This window comes from Vigna umbellata, chromosome 7 (assembly GCF_029865625.1).
Source record: "Vigna umbellata cultivar VRB3 chromosome 7, Vumbellata_1.0, whole genome shotgun sequence".
Classification (NCBI taxonomy): domain Eukaryota; kingdom Viridiplantae; phylum Streptophyta; class Magnoliopsida; order Fabales; family Fabaceae; genus Vigna; species Vigna umbellata.
Window position 1 is genome coordinate 19,077,831 of NC_142171.1, and position 25,766 is coordinate 19,103,596.

General features: G+C 34.3%; 1 protein-coding gene across 8 annotated transcripts; it reads left to right on the forward strand.

The window, feature by feature from the left end:
* Positions 1-330: 330 nt before the first annotated feature.
* Positions 331-24,607, forward strand: LOC148195315 (DNA-directed RNA polymerase 3, chloroplastic-like). Of its 8 annotated transcripts, none has more exons than XR_015780997.1 (14): positions 331-488; positions 594-1,010; positions 1,349-1,399; positions 6,039-6,109; positions 6,377-6,461; positions 6,562-6,714; positions 10,714-10,788; positions 11,347-11,436; positions 13,090-13,137; positions 13,212-13,326; positions 17,310-17,413; positions 21,078-21,138; positions 21,830-21,895; positions 21,996-22,079. XR_015780997.1 is itself a non-coding variant. In XM_088094976.1 (14 exons), exons 1-13 carry the CDS (start codon positions 444-446, stop codon positions 22,059-22,061), a joined length of 1,386 nt encoding a protein of 461 aa, XP_087951102.1. In that variant the 5' UTR covers positions 331-443; the 3' UTR covers positions 22,062-22,084; positions 23,915-24,212. The 8 variants fall into 8 exon arrangements, 5 of the variants coding, with proteins under 5 accessions (XP_087951102.1, XP_087951101.1, XP_087951104.1 ...); XR_015780995.1 differs by having other exon boundaries at positions 21,078-21,344; positions 21,996-22,068; XM_088094976.1 differs by lacking the exon at positions 21,078-21,138 and adding an exon at positions 23,915-24,212 and having other exon boundaries at positions 21,996-22,084.
* The last annotated feature ends 1,159 nt before the right edge of the window (positions 24,608-25,766 follow it).

Below are 25,766 nucleotides of genomic sequence, written 5' to 3' on the forward strand. Positions count from 1 at the left end.
GGGATTTTCATTTTGAAAGATAATAGTATCTGGGGCTTGGGATGCAGACTGTTTCTTCTTGTATTGCCTTTTACTGCAGAATATACTGAATTTGATAGACATTCTCTGTAAAAGTAAGCCCTATCCAACTAAGTGAGGTAAAAAGGGGCTTTTCATGAACTGAAAATGCATTCATTTGACAACCTTATATGACAGATTTTCTGAAGTTATAGATGGGACCAGAATGAATTGGGGTAACCACAGCATAAATTTCCAAATTCATCCAAATGGCCCAAATCCATACAAGTGCCTGGAAATTGTTTATTCAATCATGTAATTAATTCTCAACTTTGCATATATTCTTGTTTGACTTGTAGGTTCCTTTACCAGATAAGCCACCTGTAGAGGATTTAAAGCTAATTCAGGAGTGGAAATGTGGTCTAAGGAAGGCAAAAAAAATTAATATGGAAAGGCATTCTCTAAGATGTGACACTGAACTTAAGCTTTCTGTAAGATCTTCCTTTCATTATAGAATAACTTTCATGTGATACATTTAATCTATCCCATGATTCACTACACCAGTGATAATTAAAACCAAATAATTTATAAAACAGGTGGCAAGAAAAATGAAGGACGAGGAAGGCTTTTATTATCCACACAATCTTGACTTCCGTGGCAGAGCATATCCTATGCATCCTCACTTGAATCATTTAGGTTCTGATCTGTGTCGAGGACTACTTGAATTTGCAGAAGGGAAGCCACTGGGAAAGTGTGGACTAAGGTGGTTGAAGATACATCTAGCAAATTTGTATGCTGGTGGTATTGAGAAGCTATCTTATGACGGGCGGTTAGCATTTATAGAGAATCATATTAATGATATAATTGATTCTGCTGATAACCCTGTTAATGGAAATCGGTGGTGGTTAACTGCTGAGGATCCTTTTCAGTGCCTTACTGCTTGTATTAATCTATCAGAGGCATTAAAAAGCTCTTCACCAAATTCTTTTATCTCACATCTTCCAATTCATCAGGTAAATTCTTCATTACAAGCTTTTAAACAATGTAAAAAGGAAACTGTGCCTTTTTGGTGTTCTTTGCATATTAATCAAATCAAGTCTAAGTGTAGACCCTCAAGACAAAATTAGATTTTCAATAAAGTTTTACTATCTGAAAGGTAGCATGCAATCACAGAGAAAACCAAAAAACACGAAAAAAAGAAAATATAAATTTGGTAACCAAACACTTTAAGTGAACGCACTGTGGGTTTTTGTTGTTGCAAAACTCTATGGTATGAGATTACTTTTCAGTTTATAATTTTTTCTGTATGAATAAAAATATTTCTAGTAATGCTGCTCTAATGAATTTTTAGGACGGTTCCTGTAATGGCTTACAACACTATGCAGCACTGGGAAGAAATGAGGTAGGTTTACTTGTCTGACTTTTTTTGTTTTGCAATCACTCTTTATATAATCTGTTATTTCATTTGTTTATGATTTTTCTGTTGTTTAATGTTTTTATATAGCTTTCTTCAACATTTACACTCAGATTATTTTTCAACATTTTTTTTCCCTCTTTTAGCTTCATTCATGCTCAATTTCTTATTTAAAATCTTATTTATGTTGTATCAGAACAAAATTGATCTTAAAACAACTTTTTACCAAACATACCCAATCAAAATATTGATTTGATAATTGTTGAAATATGGGTGTATATACTGCACATTTACTGTATGTATATAGTATGTTTGTATGCATGTATGTATATACATATGTATGTTTTTGTGTGTGTGTATATATATGTATAATGGTATCAAAGCTCTAGGTTTTTCTTACAGTTGCTGCAATTTCATCGTAACAGCCTTTATTGCTGTTTTATTTTTGTAAAATCACCCATTAGACTGGCAGTTGCTAATTTGCATCTCCACGATGTTTGATCCTAAATCAACAAAAGAAGATTCCAATTTTTTACAAAAGACTGGTGAACTTCAAGGCATTAGAACTTTGTATAGGTTAAATGAGAAACTCTCTGATTCATGGTCTCATGATCTCTGCGGTAACATTTCTTGTATGAGTGTCTCGTATGGTGCTATTGTGGATTCAGTAGCCATGGATCATATGACGTACTCATCTCAACTCTTTCATTCTTATGCCCCATGTCCAAGCAATAGGAAAATTATTGTTGCCAATGACTCTTCTACAGTTGCAGGATTTGGAGATATCCTTTTACCCTCCAAACCTATTCTTAAAGATGTTCTCCATGTTCCAAAACTCTTGACAAGTCTTTTCTCCATCAAAAAATTAACATATGACCTCAATTGCTTTGAAATGTTTTCCCGATCTTTGTGTGTTTTCCAAGAGCAGGACTCAGGGAGGAGGATTGGACTTGGTCAGCAAAGAAATGGGCTCTACTACCTAGAACCATTCCAAGAATCCAAAGTTGACCGACCCATGTCTCATCTCAATATATCAAATGAGGCCACTCTTTGTTTGTATCATTGTTGCTTAGGAAATCCATCATTTTCTGTTTTTTAAAATTATGTTTTCGCCTCAATTTTAAAATCTAGGCACCTCAAAGTTGCATTGTGAGGCTTGTGAATTGGCTAAATTGATAGGATTATGAATGTATATGTAAGGAGGAAGGTTGTTAAAAAATAGGTAGTTGTCAGGAGGTTTGGAGGGGGGAGAGACTTTCAGTGAAAGTCTATATAGTGAGAGGTAGCCTTGTCTGGGAATGAGGATTCTGGTTTAGAAGAATAGAGAACATGATTATTGCTATCCTGTGTAGGAGGGAACATTGTCCCTGGAGACATTGTACAGGTTGTTTTGTTGACTACAATCTAATAATCAGAGTATTTTCAGTGTTTTGGAGTGTGATATTCCTTTCTGTGTGTGAGTGCTGATAAATAGGTTTCTTTTATCAAGAAACCTAACAAACACACCTGTGTGTCTTTCCCCATCAACAATAACAGAAGTCCACAATCTTTCCAATTAATCCATAGTGATATATGGAGACCATATACTACATGTAATATCCCTGGGGCTGTTGGTTTGTGTTTGTAACCTTTTTTGATGATTGTGCTAGAGTTACTTGGCACTATTTGCTTGAACAAAATCTAACATGAGCACTATTATTCCCATTTTTCATTCAATGATTCAAAATTATTTCGAGCTCCACATAAAAGGATTTAGGTTCCACAAGGCTAGGAATTATTTGAACGAAAATGTGTATACTTATTTTCATTCCAAAGGGATTATTCATGACTCTTAATGTCTATACTCCTCAACAGAATGGAGTGACAGAGAGGAAAAATAGGCATTTGCTTAACACCACCCAAGCACTTCTCTTTCAAGGGAAAATTTGAAAAAGTTGTTGGAGAGAAGCTGTCTTCACTGCTGTGTATATGATAAATAGGCTTTCTCTCACATAGCCTAGAGAACAAAAGTCCACTTGAAACCCTAAACTATTATCTCCTTCACTTCCAGATCTCAAATGGCCTCTTTCCTAGAATATTTGGGTCAACTTTTGTACATACCCACAACCACAATGGAGACAAACTTGATACTCTGGCAGTTAGTTGTGCCTTTCTTGGTTATTCACCAACTCAAAAAGGTTACAAATGTTATAAACTTTCTTAAAAATTGTATATCTCCATTTATGTCACTTTCATTGAAACTTAATCTTTTTCTGCAATTCTGGCTCCCAAGAAGTCCTTTCAGGAAATTGTGATGACCACCTTGAACCCTTTGTTCTGTCACATGCTCTAACTGAAGCTGATAGGATATGTAATGTGTATGTTAGGAGGAAACGTATAAAGAAAGTAGTTGTTGGCTGGTTAGGTTGAGTGAGACTTTCTATATATAGTTGGGGGTCTTTGTTTGCAGGGATGTTTTTTTGGATCATTGCCATCCTGTGAGAAGGGAACATTGTCCCTTGGATGCATTCAGGCTGTACTTGTTGCATAGAATCAATAATACGAGATCTATTTAGTGAGTTTAGGTGTTTGCAGTGGTTTTCCTGGTTTCCTCTATCTAGAAACCTAACAGAAGCCTACAAAAATGAACTTACAACTGAGCAAATTAATTCTAGGGCAGAGCACTCCAAGAGATTGTACCCATAATTTTCCCAAAAAATACTGGAATCGAATGCTCAGAGCAGCCCCAAGAGTTTGTACCCATAATTTTCTAAGATTCAAGAATGTCTTCACAAAAAGGAAGAGCATACCAAACATGTGGCAAGTCCATGAATCCAATCCACATAAAAGGATTCCCATAAAAAATACTGGAATGGTCAGAGCAGCCCCAAGATTCAACAATGTCTACACAAAAAGGAAGAGCATACCAAACATTTGACAAGTCCATAAATCCAATCCAAGTTCTGAACCTGAAACTACAAACATTTAAATCAGAATGTATACACTTTGTTTACTAAACATTTAAATCAGAATGTATACACTTTGTTTACTAAACATTTAAATCAGAATGTATACACTTTATTTACTAAACATTCACAGAAAGTGGGGGTAACAATACTTCTAGTTTATCTTGATGACATTATAGTGTCTGGAAATGATGAAAAAGAGAAGGAAGACTTGAAACAGAGACTAGTCCAGTAAATTGAACTAAATGAGCTGGGAAGACTAAAGTAGTTTTTAGGTATTGAGGTAGCAAACACTAACCAGGGAATTTTCAAATCTCAGCAAAAATATATAACCTTTTTGCTGGTAGAAATTGAGAAAATTTGGTGCAGACTAGTGTCAACTCCAATGGATCCCAATCACAAGTTATGTAAGGCTGAAGAAGAATCAGCTGGAGACAAAAAGATGTATTAGAGGCTGATTGGAATATTAATATATTTGGTTCACACACAGCCAGAAATTGCTTATTTAGTGAGTATCATCAGTTTATGCATGAACGAAGGAATCTCATCTTCAAGCTGCTTGTAGAATTCTACAGTACTTGAAGGGAAGCCCCTGAAAAGGGAAATACTGTTGAAAAGAAATGGAGGACTAACTCTTGGATCCTACACTAATGCAAGTTATGCAGGTTCTCTTGTTGATAAAACATCAACAACTGAATATTGTTACTTTCCTAGGTGAGAACATAGTGACATGGAGAAGCAAAAAACAGAATGTGGTGTCAATATCATCTGCTGAATCAGAATTTAGGTCCACAAGAGCTATGTGAGTTATTATGCATAAAAATTATCTTAGATGGCTTGAAGATTAATTTGGAGGGACCCATGAAGCTCTGCTGTGATGATAAATCAGCAATAGACAATGCACATAAATACGTTGAACATGACAGAACAATACATATAATAATAGATAGACACTTCATCAAGGAAATATTAGAAGAAGGTTTAGTATGCGTGTCATACACTTCGTCCAGGCAATTGGTGGCTGATGTGCTGACAAAAGGACTCAATACCTCAGACTTCCATAATCTCAACCAAGTTGGGAATTGAGGACATTTATTCCTCAGCTTGAGAGAGGGTGTTGAAATATGGGTATAAATACTGCATTTACTGTACAATAAATATATATCAATTAGATAATAAATATATATTTGTTTGTAAGAAATCCCTAAAATTAAGAGATTGGGATTAGGAATTTGTTTGGTAGGTTTGCTCCAGATTTAGAGCTTTTATGTCAGGAATTTATTTCCTTTACTTGTGGAAATTTATTTCTTTTATTTTAGGAGTTTTATTTCCTTTTAATAGAATTTCGTTTTTCCTTTAAAGACCTATGTATTGTTTCTTCTTGAGATCAAGAAAAGTAATTCCATAATTATTTTTTACTGCATATACATTTTTTTCACAATTGCAATGATTGATAATTACATTTGTATGACAATTAAGGTGTTTGTCACATTCTAAAATGGCTACCATAATCGTAGTCAGTGCAGAGTTCATTAATCTTTCCCACATAGATATTTGGTTACTTTATTTTTTTTTTATATGCTTCCTTCCATTACTAGAATTGTTAAGTGATAAATTATTTGATTTTATTTTCTAATCTCTGATTTACCACTCCATTTACTGGAATAAATGTACTTTCTCAGCCGGAGGCTGCAGCGGTTAACTTAGTAGCTAAGGAGAAACCTGCTGATGTATACACAGAGATTGCTGTTAGGTATATTAAACTTATTACAGTATATTCAGCTCTGGGCATTTCTTGTTACTTCCGTACTCCCTCACCTTATAAAAATGTTTACATTTATTTCTTTTCATGGAGTGGTTACATTTTTGTGTGATCTTACTTCATGACCGACTATGCTTTTGAGTAAATTATCCAAACTCAGAACTTTTGTGGTCCATCATCCCATGTATGTCCAATTAATTCTTGTCATAATTGCTTTGGAAAATTAATATTTTAGTCACTTAATTACAATATGAGTAGGGTTTATGATATAATGAGACGAGACAGCAACAAAGACCCAGATACCTTTCCAAATGCTTTGTTAGCAAAGGTGTTGATTGATCAGGTCAGTCTTTATTTAAATTTTCAAGGTTGTGCTGATTGCTAAATGATATTGATTATGTCTTTTTTATCTGTTCCTATTCTAAACTTTTGGAAATATTCAGATTGATAGGAAACTGGTCAAGCAGACGGTAATGACTTCTGTTTATGGTGTTACTTTTATTGGGGCGCGGGAGCAAATTAAGAGAAGATTAGCGGAGAAAGGTCTGATTGATGATGATAGACTTTTATATGCTGCAGCTTGCTATGCAGCTAAGGTGGGTATCAACAATATTATATTCTAGGATTTTAGCTTTTTGAGATTGCAATAGCTTCCTTGATGGGCTATTATTAATCTATGATCATTAATGTTAAACTATATGAAAGAGAGAAATTGAGATAAAGCCATGTGTCTGAGACAATATGAATGTTTTATGTATATTGAGAAAGAAGAGTAAATAAATAAAGGAAGATTTAATATCGTATGAACATAAATAAGACCTCCATAACAGATTCTCTTGTATTTTCACACTATATTGTTGGTATTCAAAAGGTCGACTTGTCTAACTATTCCACTTGGACTTCTGAATTTGGGTTATGGTTAAGTGGGTGTACCTACAAATCCTTTTTCACTACAATTGCTTAATTTGTTCATACAAAAGATGTGAACACTTGTTGATTGCTTGCATAAACTGATTAACATCAATTGCAAAAAGATAGATCAGGTATAGTAATGGTAGGGCTATGTATTGAGGTTCACGTTGATCAAAGTAACAGATTCTCTTCTATATCTCTCTAGATCAAAGTGAGGTTCACGTTGATCTGCCATTAATTTTTTATTTAGATCCATAGGGCTATATATTGTTCCAGAGTCAGTCATGCCTGTTTCTTTCAAGGTATCTAAAATATATTTCCTTTTGAGAAACTACAATACCTTCTTTTTATTGAGCCACTTCAATTCCTATAAAGTATTTAAGACATCCAAGGTGATTGCATAGGTGTTTGTTTAAGATTCTAGAAGCATCATTCTGTGTCGTGACAATGTCATCAACACAGACAAAGTAAACACATTTTCATGACAATAAAAAACTAAGGCCTTGTTCACTTGAAGGGATTTGGAGGAGAGTAATTGAAGGGATTTGAGAGGATTTGGAGATAAATTTTTTTGTTGTTTATTTGAGTGAATTTGGAGATAAATTAGAGTATATTTGGAAGTAAAATTTGTGAGAATTAGTGTAGGATTTTATTGACGTGACAGATTAAAAAAATTTACTTGCAAATCCACTCTCATTTACCTCTAAATTCACTCAAATAAACAACAAAAATATTTATTTTCAGATCCTCTCAAATCCCTTCAATTACTCTCCCCCAAATCCCTTCAAGTGAACAAGGCCTAAATGATCTACCTCATTGTATTTAAGCCCAATGGTTTGAACATGACTAAATTTTTTAAACCAATCATGAGGAGAATTGCTTGAGATCATAGAATATTGCAACTTACAAACATAGTCAAACTCCCCGTAAACATCATAAGGTTGCTACAAGTGAATCTTCTCTTCTAGATTACCATGAAGGAAATCATTTTTTGTTGCTAATTGATGAATAGGAAAATGACATATAACTATCATGGCAAAAAAGAGATGCATAATAATCATTTTGGATACGGGAGAAAAAGTATCACCATAATCAAGGTCATAGATCAAAGTATATGATTTGGTTACTAATTTAGCTTTAAGGTGCTCAACTTTATGATTTGGCCCAACTTTTGCGGTATAAACCTAGAGACAACCAAAAACCTTTTGTCCAGCAGGAAAAGGAACTAGTCCTATCTATCATTATGTTCCAGAGCTTTCATTTCAACAATTACCAGCTTGTTGCCATCCAAAATTATCAGGTGCCTTGATTACATTTCTAGGAATAGTAATATAAGATACAAAGGAGAGAAAAGGAAAAATAGGAAGAAGACAAACAATGATAGCCTGGAAAATTGGAAATAAGATGAAGATTGTGTGTCGAGCTAGGGGTACCTTTGCAAATTACATTAGGTCAATTTGAATCTTCATTATTAGAATTCGTAGTATGGAATGATGATAGTGAGGACATTGATGACAAGGACTCACCATGTACATTTGAATCCATTGTTGGTAAGTGTTAGGAGGGAGCGTTGGTCTAAGTGAGCTGTGCTAACTAGAGGAATTTGAATTATTGGGAAAAGTTGGAAAACTGTTTGGAATAGGATACACAAAGGGATTAACTAAAGGCATAGGCAAGACCTATTGGACAAAGTTATCATCTTGGGTGGAGAAAGAAGAAAGAAGTTTATTCAAAAAAGGTGACACTTGTAGACATATAATATTTTTTATTGTCAGGGCAATGACACCACAACCCTTACAAGACGAGAATATCCTAAAATCACACATTTGGTAACTCGACCTTAGACTTTATCCAAACTTGATGACACTCCATGTTTAAAATTCGCACAAGTTAAGACTTAAGGATAAATGGAAAGTAGATGTTCATTTGAAAACATTTGGAATATGGAACCTTATTGTCCAACAAAGAAGAGGAGGACATTCTATTAATAAGATAGCAAGCACTATGAGTAACATAACCCCAATGATAGATAGGTAGATTGACACCAAGCAATAAGGTACAATCAGTTTCAACTGGTTAAGATTCTTTGAGATTATCACTCCTTAAGATCTTTATTCCTTGGCCTAACTAGTTTTTGATTTCTTTAAGGAAAGACAGGTATTCAAAAGTTTGGACCAATATTTCTTTTAGTAAACCTAAGTATGACATGAATACTCATTAATAAAAGTGACAAAATAACGAAACTCAAAGGAGGTGACTATCAAATTTGTACCTGACCAAAGAGAATCACATGCTAATTGTGGTATAGAGAAGGTTGGTTGGTAAGCTAAAATACATCACTATAACTCATCCTGACATTGTCTTTGCAGTGTCTTGTGAAAACCACTAGGGTGTAGTCATACAAATCCTAAAGTATATTAAGAAGGCTCTTGGAAAATACCTTATTTACAAAGATAAGAGAAATAGTCAAATTGTTTGGTACTTTGACGATGACTAGCAGGGTCACCAAGCGATGGGGATTAAACTTTAGGGTATTGGGTTCCTGTTCGAGGTAATTTAATATCATGGAAAAGTAAGAAACAAAATACAAAACAATGACATTAGTCACTTTTGAGCTTATATGGTAAAACAATTCCTCAAAGAACTTGAATTTTAAAAAAGTTCCTAAATGCTACTTATACGTGACACCCATATGGTGGAAAAATGTGTGAAGGCACTAGGCAATAATTATGAAACTACTTTTCTTGATCTCAAAAGGAAATAACAAATTGGTATTTAAAGGAAAAATGAAATCCTAATAAAAGGAAATAAATCTCCTCAAATAAAAGAAATAAATCTCCTAAAAATAAAGGAAATAAATCTCTAGACATAAAGACTCTAAATTTTGAGTATATCTAGCAAATAAACTCCTAATCGCAATCCCTTAATTTTAGGGATTTCTTACAAAAACCTCTATATATTAAATAACCAATCTATATTTATTGTACAGTAAATGTGCAATAATTACACCCATATTTCAACACATAGAACATCACACATTACTTCTAATCCTGTCTTTCACGGGAGTGAGCTGGATTGTCATTTGATTAGGGAAAAAACTTGAGTTTGGAGATATCATCATTAGATTGGTCAACTCTAGTGCAGAGGTGGCTGACATATTCACCAGGTTTTTAGGAAGACCAAAAGATCAGTTATATTTGTAGCAAGTTGCACACATCAACATATATCTTCCAACTTGAGGAGGGGTATTATAATTATAGAAATAAGGAGTATATGTTCTATAATGAATATCTGGATAATATATCTATTATTAAGAATGTTTTTATTTATTTCCACATCATATTTTTATTATTAGGGAATATTAAATCTTTTATATTTGTTGTATTTGATTCCTTTGTCTCTGTAAATTAAGTATTCGTGCTGTCTTAGTTACATACTGTTTCAACTCGATGTCTCTCTTTCCTATAGTTCAACAATTTTTTGTTAGGTCATTTGTTCCTGGAACAGTCAATTCTTGATAGAATAGAAAAATGAAGTTTGCTTTCGCTAAAATTTCAGCATTTATGCAAAAAAAGGAAAGAAAGAAAAATCTCTATAGACATTTTCTTTATGTACTTAAACACTCTGTCTTTTTGAATCATGTTAGGAATTTTGATCAAAATTCTCGAACTTATTTTCAATAGGTGACATTGGCTGCCCTTGGAGAAGTTTTTGAGGCTGCACGTGGCATCATGAGTTGGCTTGGGGATTGTGCAAAGGTAGCTCTTTTGTCACTGTATGTTGGATTCCAAATGATGCTATTAGTCCCACAGTATACTTTTGGCATTTTTCTTGTGGGCTTATGCATGTATGTAATGTGTTTCTGCAATTTTTCTGTCTCTTTTCCTGAAAAGGGTGGCTTTGAAGCTTTGTACAGGTTAGGGCTGTCTAGAAATAATTATTTGGAATCAAAACTTTTAGTAACTTCAAAAGAACTGAACTGTCTTCCAAAATCAGTTTCAGTACTGATTTGTTATAGAAAAAGGTCAGTGCACTTGCACTAAACCTAAAATGTTTTCTATAGAAAAACAACTTATGTTGTTCGTTTCATAGAATTTTTGCTGATTTTATAATGCCCAAATTGTTGGAGACGACAGCTATAATATGAAAGTTATTATGTTTAGGAAGAGTTTTGTTACTTGTCTCTTCATTTTACATTATTAGTCTGTATGGCCCATTTTTCAGTTCTATTCAATTTGGATAAATTATTCTTACAATTTAATTCAATTTTTAAGAATTCGGTTCTGTTTGGTTATTTTTGAACAATTCTACTACAGGTGATTGCTAGTGAAAATCAGGCTGTTTGCTGGACCACTCCTCTTGGTCTTCCTGTTGTACAACCATACTGTAAAAGTGAACGTTATCAGGTGAACCTTCAGCATATCAATATTTTTTTTTTTTTATTTTGGTGGTGTTGAAATGAAGAGAAACCATGAGACATGGGTTATAAAAAGAAGAGACAACTGAATCCATATTTTCTAAAAATGAAGTAACTACTTTATCTAATATATTAATATGTCAAAAACTAACTAAATTTAAGATTATATTTGACTGAATTCTAAATTGTAATTTCTTTAACTTACAAAATCATCCTAAAACTTGCATGTATATATAATGACCTCACCAGAAAAATGATTGTCGCGTAGCTATTGGCAGAAAAAATGTAATCTTGAATTAGTTCAACTTAACTAGAAAAATAAATAAAATACTATAATCTTAAATCCTACAGTATACTTCAAGAGAAATAGTGGTTGACCAGCCAACGTCTTGTTTAGAAACCAATTCTGTAAAAATATGTAAAACTTTTGTTACTTAAATATTGTAATAACATTCTTTGGTCATCACAAGGAAGCTCCTCAAATTCATAGGTCTAACAATGATGGTAAAGGTGAATCTTTTAGCAAATCATGTGTACAAATACATGCCTCCACCTTTTCATGTGATAGAGAATTCCAATATGGCTCAAATACTCTTCCTTTTGTGCTGAATGCAGACTTAGAAATCGGCACAACACAACTAATAAATCACGTGCTATGTTTGAAAGGATTGGAAATCTGGATGAATTAATTTTCCACCAATCTAGAATATACAAATCAGCACTTATATCAAGTTCTTCCTTTAAATAATTTTGAAGCTCGGATTTATGTGAAAAGTTTTTATTCAAACCATATGGATCATTCTTGTAACTAGGTTTGTCTACATGTGCTTGTTGTGTGACATTGAGTTCCCCCTTTATGACTTTTATATTCACCAAACACCAACTTCAAAGAAATATCCAATTTTGACTTTAACAATCTTTTGTCTTTTTTGGATCAAAAAGTTGATCATTTTTGTCCATTTCATTTATCTCATTTTATATCTAGGATCTAAGACAACAACAATTAGCTGTAACATTCAATTTGTTAGAATCACCCAAATATTTCCCATTTTTTCAGCCTTATTATCTTAAATGTTGTATTGTTGATCCATTCCAAATTCTTACCACCTCTAACATGTGCATATTTCTAGAAAGATTAGAGGTACCATAGATGCTAAAGTATTTGTTGGAGATCTCATATCAACTAAAAATATAACCAAATATATGAAGGGGATGCAAATGTCGTCATAGAAATTAATGATAATTAACCTGGCAATTATCCCAGCTCTACTCACATGTATTCTAAATCTAGAGTTTTGATTCCATATTAATGTTGATATTCCAATCAATAAACACACATGACAATTACTAAAGACCGAACACATGCTCAATTACTTCAAACATTAACAGAGTTCAAGCAAAACTAATGGAATCAAAGTTTTGGTACTAAGGCTATTCTTTTTTTTTTCTTCTTATTGCACTAAAAAATGAAACATGACAATACTTAATGTACTCAACTGACTATTTATCCAATTTAAATTATAGAAAATATGAAACTATTGTCAGGTGCCAATAATTATATATTTCAATCAAATTATATGGATTTTTAAGTTTTTGGTTGATCTCCATATGTTTTACTAATGAATCTCACCATTTACGGCAGATAAGAACATCTCTTCAGCTTTTGGCTTTGCAGAGGGAGGGGACTGCTGTAAGTGTAAACATCTTTATATCCCAATTTTATTTTCTTTCTGAACTATTTTGGTTATTAAGACTGTATTCCAGGTATCTGTCAAGAAGCAGAGAAGTGCATTTCCTCCTAACTTTGTACATTCATTGGATAGTTCACACATGATGATGACTGCTCTAGCCTGCAATGATGCTGGATTATGTTTTGCAGGTTTGAAATTCTCATTTTACCAAAGATGACAACAAATATATGTGAAGTTTCCCTTTGGAGTAAAATATTAATAAATAGTAGTTGGTACTTTGTTATACTTTTTAAAGGTATTGGAATTGTTTGTTTTGTCTTGTGTTTTTTAATTGCACCACGAAGTACAGATGGAGTTGAAATCTATTACTTTTGCCATTGTGAAAAAAAGAAAGTGCAGTTTTCTTGACGCTTGCGTTTAGAGGAGTTCCTTTCTCATGGAATTTGTAGAGAGAAATAGTCTATATTCATGTGATAGAATTCCCCTTTGGTGTGTTGCCTAGGCTGAGGAACATGTATACATATATCATACTAGCATTACCTAGGGATGGCCCTAACCCATATACAAAATACATCTGCAATACATCTAACCAGATCCATTTTTTTTCTGGTGAAGTTCATCAATAGGGAAACTTATAGAATTGATATATGTATAATAAGTGATTAATTTGTTTTTTTTTTTAGAAAATTGCTTATTTGCTCTCTTTTTGTGAGATAGAAAATTCAATCTTAGTACAATAGAAGTTTCTTTAAACCAGCTTCACTATAATCAATGCTGTCAAACATGAGAGATTTCATAAATGATATAATAATTTGATATTATATGATGCTATAAATAACTTTTTATATTTTCTTACTGGAATATTATTATTAGTTTATCATATTATATATATTTTAAAATATATATTTTTCTAATACCGCTATTCTTTTATCATAACTCTACTTGGTTATATGATATATTATACCTTACATGTAATAACGAAGTTGTTGGACTTTAAATAGAGGCCCAACATAGAAACAGCAATAAAAATAACAAAGCTAAAACCCGTGACTCAACCCTCTACTGCGAGCCTTAAATCTGAAATTGCACAAGGAAATGGGAGTAGCGACAATGGCTAACAAATAGAGAGAGCCTTCCATGTGGGGAGGGAGAGAGAGAGCCATGAAATACATTAGTGCACTTGTCTCATACATTATAACAAAACAGCATGTAGAGAGGAAGAATACACACCTATTCAAGTTACATGCTTTCTAATGTTGAATGCAAATCTCTTGTGCATCATTAGTGAGATGCAATTCTCTCTGTGCTTGTTTTTTAATAAATAAAATGACTTCATCTCTTGATATCAAATTCCTCACTCCACTGTTTTTCCAAATGATCTCTTATTTCATCTCTCTCCTAGAGTATATTTAGTTGTACTTGTTTTGTTCATAATGTCTTTCCAGATTTAGAAAAAGTTTATGCTAAGGCTATTAAATTTTGGGGATATTTTCGTTTTAAAAAAGGGGGTACAAATGATATTCGCCAACTACCAAAAGATACTATGTCAATTGATGTCACCAATTCTTAGGACAACCCTTTTCTTGTCCTCCAAGAAGACCCCTATTTCCATTCAATATGTTCTCCTTGTTCCAACCTGTGGTCCTCTAATTATTTTTGGTTTTGTTAACACCAACTCAACTGATTACCAATCTGACAACTCCACCACCTCTCTTCACATACCAATACGAGGCACAAAGTTCCTCCCATTCTTTTTGAACTCTCATGATCCATATCCTCCTCCAACAAACTCTCATGCTATGGATCCTTCTATATCAACTCGTTCAATGACTCCACTTTAGATTAGCCTATTACTCGGGAAGGTATTCAATCTACACATAATCCATTTCCTATAGTTTTTTAAGTTACCATAGTGTGTCTCTATCATATTCTGTTTTTTTTTTCATTGTGTATCACCATTGTTCCTAAAATTGTTCATGAAGCACTTGATCATCCTAGATGGCGATTAACCATGATTGATGAAATGCAATAAATGTCATGTGGAAGGTTGGTTGCAGATGGGTCTATGTTGTGCAAAGTGGTGAAGTTTATCTCTTTAAAACTCAATTGGAAGCTAAAGGATATACACAAATTTATGGATTTAACTGTTGTGATACTTTTTTCTAATGTGGCCAAGATCACCACAACTAGGCTTTTTTTGGGTACTATTCGCCCATTGGCCATTTCATTAGCTTCCCTGTTAAAATGTTTTCCTTCATGGTAATTTTGAGGAAGAAATTTAGATGAACCAACCTCTTGGATTTGTTGCTCAAGAGGAGTCCAGTATAGTGTGTAAGTCTCTCAATGGTCTTAAGCAATCACCTTGAGTATGATTTGGTAATTTTAGTCATACTGTGTAGGTTTCTGGGTTGAAATGAAGTGAGACAGATCATTTAGTTTTCTATTGTTGTACTTCTTTTGGAAAGTGTGTTTATCTAATAGTCTATCTATTTTGATGATATGGTTATCATAGGGATTGATACCACTAAGATCTCTAAACTAAAGGACCACTTACTCAACCATTTTCAAATTAAAGATCTTTGTTATTTGAAGTATATTCTTGGCATAGAAGTGGCTCAATCAGAGCAAGGTATTTTTATTTCACAAAGAAAATATACTCTTGACATAAAGGAGATGGGGGTGGAAAATTGCAAGCGTATTAATATTTCTATGAATCCAAATCGGAAGTTGAAGGTAGACCTAGGTGTCAAATCAAGATGGTTATATGAGGTTGGTGGAAAAACTCATTTATCTCAATATTATAAGACCTAATATTTCTTATGTAGTTGGAGTTGTTAGTCAATTCATCCAGAATCCTCACACTGATTACTGGAGTGATGTTGTTTGCATTCTGACTCAAGGTCAAAGATTGTTATGAGAACTATTGAATATAGTAAAATTAGGTATAAGATTAATCTCCCTTGTGTTTAAAACACACATGGTAATATATTTATAACGAAGAATGATACAAGTATATATGACAACCAAACATAAATATGGTAAATAGAATATATTGTTATATTGTTAAAAAGCCATATCAACAATATTTACCAATATCAAAAGTTTGCGTTTCCCCAATTAACATAAAACACAATATGTAGATTAGGTTGGTTGTCCTATTGATAGAAGATTCACCATAAGATATTGTATATTCATTGGAGGGAATATTGTCTCCTAGAAGAGCAAGAAACAAAATCGTGTTGCTTGATCAATTGTAGAAGCTAAATATTCTGAGTTTCAAATAAGGACCAAGCACATAGAGATCTATAGTCATTTTATCATGGGAGAAGTTGTTGTTCAAGGAACTTTAACTGGATTTATCAACTCCAAGACCAACTTACAAAAATTACTAAGTTCTTGAGAGAGTCTAGAATTCAGTTTACATGTTATAAACATGGTGCATATAATTTATGTGCTCGAGTTTGAGGGCATTGTTAACATTATGGTTGTTATTGTATTGTAAAACTTTCATAAAGCTGCTTTTTGGGTATGTGTGCGTAGTCTAAGGGTGAGTTTTATATGATATACTTTTTCTTTGTAATGCACTTTTCCTTTTTCTCATAATTAAAATTTACATCACTGAGATTTGTACTCATTGGTTTTTCGTCATATCTAGTTTCGAGTAACTCATTCCTTTGAATTTGTCTTTGTTAAAATAGTGAATATACATTAGACTGTATACCGTGTGTAGGAACATACAGCGTATATGACTTTATATAGACTTATTACATCAGTTATGCATGAAGAGAGAGGATATATTTTTCCCTCTAAAATAAATAAGACATAGCTTTAGCAAACAAAATATGCTGTTCTGATTCTCAACAGTCTCATTAAATGTGTTCTGAATAGTGAGTATACAAAAGTTCTTGAAACCGTGGTTGAATCAACTTGCAATTGAAATGCTCAAGACATCTAATCTGTAAAATACCAATAACACAATATCTTACCTTAATCCATTTTTATGAATAAAAAACCCGTTTTAGTTTTCAGGTTCTATAAATATATTTACATTTATTCACATTCTAAGCTGAACTTCGATAAATTTGGAGGGGCTGGGGCCAGTGTCTGTAGAAGAAATGTCTGTTAAGAAGTGATATCTTAGTGCTTAATTATTGTGAAATTATTGTTGCAGGGGTTCATGATTCATTTTGGACCCACCCTTGCGACGTTGAGAAAATGAATCAAATTCTGAGAGAAAAATTTGTGGAGCTTTATAACATGCCCATACTTGAAAATGTAAGTACTTTCTCTGGCTCAAGAATTGTATGCTTATTTTCTTGAAGTACTTGGAATAAAACTTATTGTGGGTGAAACGATGTTTTTTTTCTCTCACTATCAAGCATATACAAATTTCAGTTGACCTTAATTGTGGGTGAAACGATGTTTTTCTATATTTAAAATATAATTATGTAAAATGAAAGCAAAACTGCAAAGGAAAAGAAACTTGCTATGTGGTTAATTTTTCTGAAACATGCCAATAGACAGATGTAACATCCCAAAATACAGTAATCACTATAATTCAGAATTAATTACAATTAACAGTAATCACAAACAGTCTTTGCATTAAAACAGGATTAAAAGCCTAACGGCATCAGTACAGAGGACGCGTATAAACGCATACAATGAAACCAAGAGTGAACGCTCTTAAATACATAAACTAACGAGCACCAAAATACATCTGAGATGAATAAGGCGAACGGCCTTACAAAAATAGGTGGCCGAACGTTATAACTATGCTAACACATACAGCCTAAATCAAACGAGCACTCTAAGGCTCGGCCTTTACTTCAACTTCAACCAGATTGGAGTCGTCCAAATTTTCTTCTTCCAGCATTGCTTCAAGGGATGCTCCACCATCTGCTCACATCCACAACGGATGATCATTGCATTTGACAAGACGGACGTACATATACAAGAGACAACACAATGGAAATGCAAGGGTAAGCTTATAATATTTAATTTATACAATCAACACATACAGTTACAATTCTAAACACACATACAGCATGTGATTCATCAAATAATAATCATAGAAAGACATATAATAAGACAGACCGTCCGGACTGTATGAACCATGTAGTTACAGGCGTCCTTGCACCCGAGTGGTGTATTAACTGATCAATCCCCAGCTGCCACTCGAGGTTAACCCTATCTGTCCGGAGTACTCAATGGACTAGAGCCTCCTGCCATTCCCACGCATGACTACCCCCTTCTACTTGAAGAGGTGTATCACGGAAAATCAGGATGGACCAAGCCAGCATTAACTAACCACAGTCATACCTTACCAATTCAATATTCAATCATATAAGAGACGTTCCTCCCTGGAACGCTCGTAAAAATCCAATTCCAATAATTCGTTCAACATATCATTCGTCCATATTAAACATTTCTCATTTTCACATTTTCATTCTATGTTCCACTCTCTTAAATTCACGAATGTTCACCATTTAATCAATAGGGACCAACATGTTACAGTACTCCTACCTTCTCGTTTCTGAACAAAAGAAACGAACCATTTATCCACTTAATACGTTTCGACACTTAATAATTTGAAGGTACTGATCTTAGAAAATATGGATGATACTTAGAAAGATTTTAAGTATAAAGACTCCAGGTAGAATCCAAAGGATACAACCAGTAAGAAAATATTTAGATAAACAACCAAATATGATTAAATTCAGAAGACAATTCTGCCAGTCCAAGAACGAACGTTAAATAACAATTTGGACGAACGCCAGTTACGTTCGCATCAGAATTCAATAATAAGGACGAGCGTTCAGTTATAAAACCGAACCCTCTTTGGACGAACGCTGGGTCAATGACCGAGCACAAATCAGAACGAACGCTTGGTATAAACCGAGCGCTATCTAGGACGAACGCTCAATCTAAGACTGAGAGCTCCTTTGGACGAACGTTCAATATAATAACGAACGCTCTGTAAAACGAACGTTCGACACTAGGTCGAACGACATTAAGGACGAACGCTCGACTTAAGGCCGAACGTCACGTATTTGTAAAGTTTCAAGTATTTATCTATACTGAGCTGAACCGAACGCTCATTCACAAAATTGGGGACGCTCGTTCTCGAGCAGAATTCCTTCCAAATGAAGGAATTCCAAATCTAAGTTATTTTGCTGAATCCCGAACGGTCTATGACCGTACAGGGACGAGCGTCACTTATCAGAGGGGAGATTAAAATTCCAGATTTCTCAAGTTTAACAGAAGTTTCCAGATTTCAAATTTATAACTTTATAACTTTCATTCCAGATTTAATTCATCACTAACATCATTCTCATACAGATTTCAACATTTTAATCATTCCAACTCTACCATAATCATACTCCATTCATTCGTAATCAAATCATCATGCATTTAAAACCACCAACAATATATACAATCCACACAAACAGTGATCGTTCATGACAGATAAATCAAGATCAGAAAACCAGATTCCATAACAGTGGTCAATCATACAGCTCAAACATCATGCAGTTCATACATGCATAATAACAGTGATCATCCATACAACTCAAACCTTACATTTTTCATTCATACAACTCAGATTACACAACATGCAGTATAAATTAAACACATAAGCTTCCCTTACCCGGATTGAAATTCAAGCTTGTTCTAGATGTATAAAATGGCTTCGTCCAACTACGTTTTGCTTAGGATTCTTGACTCTTCCAGAACCAAATCTAACCACAGATTACAGAACTCTTAGAATACCAGTTTGCATGCAACTAAAACTCTATTTTTCCAGAACCTAAGGACGAACTACGAAAGGGACTCACCAGTGTCAGTCTTTGAAGCTGTTCGGTCCAATGGATAGCTCTTAGTGCAGTGGTTGTTCCTACGGTGCTGAAAACGCGATTGGAGAAGAAACGTAAGGATTACAGCAGAGAGAAGTTTAGGGTTTTTAGAGAGAAGTTGGAGAAGATGAAAGGGTGAGTTCAGAGGTTGAAGATGAGTTCGTGCAAGTGAGAGAGAGTTTTCGAAAAGTCTGGTTTTGGTTAAACCAACGTTCAATTGGAAGAACGTGTCACAGGTTGCCACATGCACACCAAACTCTGATTTAGAAGATTCCAACGTGACAAGTGGCGTGTGTGCATGCAGAGTTTAGTGCGTTTTAATGTTTCAGAGAATGATGAGCGTGGTGCTTCGTGCACGTCAGACAGAATTGTGATCAGATTAGGAAGTGGGTTTTAAATGGCTGGGAATGAGGTGGCAAGCATTAAGGGTGAGGTGCCAGGATTAATTTAAGCTAATTATTAAGGATCTCACAACAGACATCATATGCACACGTTCATTAACAGCCATTTAAATACATGATTGGTCGTGGATTTGGCCTTATGCTATAATGGTATTTGGTTGAGGACACAAGCGCTAGAACTGGAAGGTTTCTACTGCCTGAAAATTTAAATTAAATTTATATTATGGTGGAATTGATGTCAAGTCTTGGGCGACTGTAAGTTTGCTGCCTAGGGACAAGGTCATGAATTTAAATCTTGGAAATAGACTGTTCTTATGGTTGCAAGCCTACCTGCATCGACCCTCTCCAAACCCCTCTTGGTGCGAGTCTTGTGCCTTTTATCTATCTCTTGCATTATTGTTGAATTGACTATTTATTTATTCGCTTTGTATGTATAAATTACTCTCCGTGTGAACTAGGAGCACTTAAAGCTCAGCTGATCCCACTACAAACTATTACAGATGTTGATTGAGAGAATGCTATGTTTATTATGAAAGTATCGTTGGCCAATATTAAACTAGATAACATCTAAGTTGAAAGTAAAAACTCACTCTAAAATATATTGTTCGTGTAATTCAAAACTTCTTTTCATTTTATACCAAACAAAACTCAGGCTATTTTCATGATGAAACTTTGATTTGTTGGCAGTTGCTCGAGGGCTTCGAGTCTACATATCCAGGATTGGCTTTCCCCTCATTGCCAAAGAGAGGTGAGTTTGACTTAGAGAAGGTTCTTGATTCTCCGTACTTCTTCAACTGAACAATTCTCCAGTCAACAATTATAAGTTGCAGTCAAAGTATTCGTACTTCCAATGCAAAATACGGATGAACGCATGGGTTGCAATTCATCCTTTCTGGAAATGGGAATAATGATCCAACATTTCTTCTAGAGAAGACCAGGAGGGAAAGAAAACAGGTTCTGAAAATATTTTGAAAAATTTCTTGTTCTAGAATGGCTATAGCTGGTGTCGAGATGTGTGAGACCCTTAATAATTAGCCCCATTTAATCCTGACACATCACTCTTAATGCTTTCCACCTCATTCCCAGCCATTTAAAACCACTCCCTAGACTGATCCCATTCCCTCTGACGTGCACAAAACACCACGCCCATCATTCTCTGATTTCATTAAAACGCACTAAAGTCTGCATGCAAGCATGCCACTTGTCATGTTGGAAGTTTCTGAAATCAGAGTTGGTGTGCATGTGGCTACATGTGAGTAGTTCTCAAATTTTAACGTTGGTTTAACAAAATCAGACTTTTCGAAAACACACTTTCACTTACACGAACTCATCTTCAACCTCTGAAACTCACCCTTTCATATTCTCCAACTTCTCTCTTGAAACAGTGAACTTCCTTTTTACTGTAAAAACTTATATCTCTTCTCCAATCACGATTTCAGCACCATAGGAGAGTTCGTCCAGCCTTGATCTTCATTTTGGACCGAACAGAAATTAAATCCAACCTGGTAAGTCTCTTCGCGGTAGTTCATCCTTTAGGTTTCTGGAAAATAGGATTTTTAGTTGCATGCAAACTGGTATACTGAGTGTTCTGTAAAATTTGGTTAGATTTTAGTTCGGAAGAGTCAAGATCATAAGAAAAAAAGTGTTGGACAAAGCCATTTCTACACCTAGGACAAGTTTGAATTTCAATCCGGGTAAGGGAAGTTTATATGTTTAATTTATACTGTTTGATTTATGATCTGAGATGCATATATGGAAAGCATGATGTGTGAGTATTTAGAAACGTTTACTGATATGGAATATGATTTCTGGTTTGTTTTGCATGTGTGAAAAATATGAAGTTGAGTTGTTAGAAATGATCACTGATATCTGATATGCATTCTGGTTTGGATGAATCTGTCATAAACTGATACGGCTTGTATGAATTATATTTGATGTTGAATTTGATTTAAATGCATGTTGAGTTGATTATGGATGAATGGAGAATGGCTATTGTGTGGTTGGAATGATTTTAAATGTTGAAATCTGCATGATGATGATGTTTGAAGGGAATTAAACCTGAAATGGAAGTATAAAGTTGGAAAATGGAAATCTGGAAAAATTCTGCTAAGTGTGAAAAATCTAAATTTTCTGATCATTCTCTGTTGCTAAAAGGTCGTTCGTCACTGTACGGTCTTAGACCGTTCGGTTTTTGGTTAACATGACTTAGATTGGAATTCATTCATTTGGAATGAATTCTGCTCGAGAACGAGCGTCCCCCAATTGAGTGAATGAGCGTTCGTTCTGCTCAGTATAGATCAATATTTAAAACTTTATAAATAAGTGACGTTCGGTCTTAAGTCGAGCGTTCGTCCTCAATGACGTTCGGCCTCATGTCGAGCGTTCGTCCTTATTGTTGTTCGACCTTATGTCGAACGTTAGTTCTAGAGAGCGTTCGTCCTTATACTGAACGTTCGTCCAAAGTTGGCGTTCGGTCCTATACCGAAACGCTCGTCCTATAAAGCGCTTGGGTTATAACCAGCGTTAGTGCTGATTCGTGCTTGGTCATTGACCTAGCGTTCGTCCACAGCAGGGTTCGGGTTCTAACTGAACGCTCGTCCTTATTATTGAGTTCTGAGCGAACGTAATTGATGTTCGTCCAAATTGAAATTCTGAACGTTCGTTCTTTGACTGGCAGTGCTGTTTATCTGAAATTCAATTATATTGGTTGTTTATCTAAACATTTTCTTACTGGTTTTATCCTTTGGATTCTACCTGAACTCTGTACACTCAAAATCTTTCTAAGTATCATCCACCTCTTTTAAAGATCAGTATTTTCAAATTATTAAGTATTGAAACGTATTAAGTGAGTACACGGTTCGTTTCTTTTATTCAGAAACGCGTGGTCAAAAGTACTGTAATACTTTCGTTTTATTTGATCAAAGGATGAATGTTGTAAAATGTTAAGGGAATGAAACACAGAATGAGAAAGGGAATAAAGAGAACTGGTTATTATGAACGAATGATATATTTTGAAGAAATTATTGGAAGTGGATATTAAAGAGCGTTCCAAGGAGGAACGTCTCTGATGTGTTGAATGTGAAATATTGAATGGTAAAGTATGAACCTGGATAAGTTAGGACTCGCTGTCCGTCCTGATATTCCGTGATACTCATCTTCACGTAGAAGGGGGTAGTCATGCGTGGGAATGGCAGGAGGTTCTTCGTTCATCGCTTAGATATGGGCGAGGGGCTAACCTCGAGTGGTAGCTGATTAGGTATATCCCGGCTTGTACACCACTCGGGTGCATGGACGCTTGTAACTACATGGTTCATACAGTCCGGACAGTCTGTCTTTTATATTTATTTTATGATTGCGAATTGATAATTTATGTGCTGCACGCTTGAATTGATATGTGAACGTATGTGTTAATTGTATAAATTAAATATTATAAGCTTACCCTTGCGTTTTTCCATTGTGTTGTCTATTGTCCATGTACTTCCGTCTTGTCAAATGCAATGATCATCCGTTGTGGATGTGAGCAGATGGTGGTGCATCCCTTGAAACAATGCTGGAAGAAGAAAATTTGGAGGATGCCAACTTGGTAGAAGTGGAAGTTAAATCGGAGCAGTAGAGATTAGATCCATAGTAGCTGTTAGTTATTTCTGTACTGTATTTTAACAGTTCTGTGTACAGTACTGCAGACGCGTTTTATCCAGAACTGTTTTATATTTTGATTAGTTTATGAACACTGTAATTTGCTGTTTTATTTTGGAGCAGCTACTGTAAATATTAGCCAGTAGGCTTTTATTTCTGTTTTAATGCAAAGACTGTTTATGATTACTGTTAATTGTAATTAATTCTGAATTATAGTGATTACTGTATTTTGGGATGTTACAAGATGTATTTGACATAAGGCGGCATAAGAGATAAACTTTTATCTCCCATGAAATTTATAATCACACCTTGGAGAAGGGACACGCCATAGAATTTTAATGTTGGTGATGTTCAATACCTGAATTGAGTTGCTGCTGCTCAATAGACGTGGCTACTTCTAAACGCGTGCAGCAGAATCTTCTGTACAGTGCGGAACATAGGGCTAGAGCTAAGCTTAACAGTCTGCTTGTAAAATTTATTTTAATTTATTATATATTGTAGATCAGAAGAATTTCGTTACGGATACAATCATGCTCTTATTTTTTATTTCTAATAAAATTATTTATTTACTTGAAATTCAATTTAGAAGTTTCTTATTATATTTGGTTAAATATTCATGGAGACTTGTCTTAAATTAGTTTCTTATTTTTTTTAATTGGGTTCGAAAAATTAATGCAATTGAACTTTTATTATTAATTGTTTTCTAATTGGGTTCTTATTTACGAAAAATTAATGCAATTGAACCTTTATTATTAAATTGGTTGAACGATGTTAAATGTCAATGACATGGTTTAATTAAAAGACGTGACAAATTTAGGACATTGATGTAGGGTAATGATATGGATTTTGACATTTTAAACATTAAAAATTTAGTGAAATTTAATTAAAATCAATTGGGAATGTTTTGAGCAAATTTGTATTTTGTAAAATTAGGGTTCACTTATGCACTTTAGGGGTCTATCATCCACATTGAGGTTTGATAGAGTGAAATTGCGGATTAAATGAAGGAAATTATTATTCAGTGAAGAGATTTATGTGTTTAACTTCATCTTTCGGACGTTGTTGCTTGGAATCACGAGATGGTTGCAGGTCAATCACGAGGTGGTTTGAGGTGAATTGCGTCAGAGGTGAGTAAATGTTGTATTGGGTTTCAATTTATTCATCAATGATTTCTATAGTCGTATGACTTTTGTCTTTCCAAAGATGAATATTGCGTTTGTCCCACCATGTTGACATGCCTTTCTAAGTTTATTGTGTTGCGGTCCACTTTTAAAGTTCTTTTTGGTGTGTCATTTTCAGTGCATTCTGCGTTTAATAGGTGTTGTTTTTTGTTGGTATATTATTATTCTATAGGTGTAGAAATATTTATATTGTGTTGGGTGTGATGGAGGAGGATTTTGAGGTAGTTATCTATCATGGGGAAAAGTTCTTAAACAATGTCAGACTGAAGTATGAAAGGTAAATTGATACCTTAAGTTTTGACCCAAACCTTTGGAGTTACTTTGTTGTAGTAAAGTGTAGTGAAAATGTTGAGGTATGTTGGATTCAAAGAGTTGTAGTATTGTGTAGGAGGAGGTTTTGTGGTCGATGACAGGTTGAAGCCTTTGTGTGATGACACCGGAGCCATGTACATGGTCAACTTATATAGCTTAAATGGTTAGGTTCATTTATTCGTGGTTCACATAGTGTCTGAATCTTAAGTGATACACATGCTAGAATATGTTGGTGATGAAATAGCTA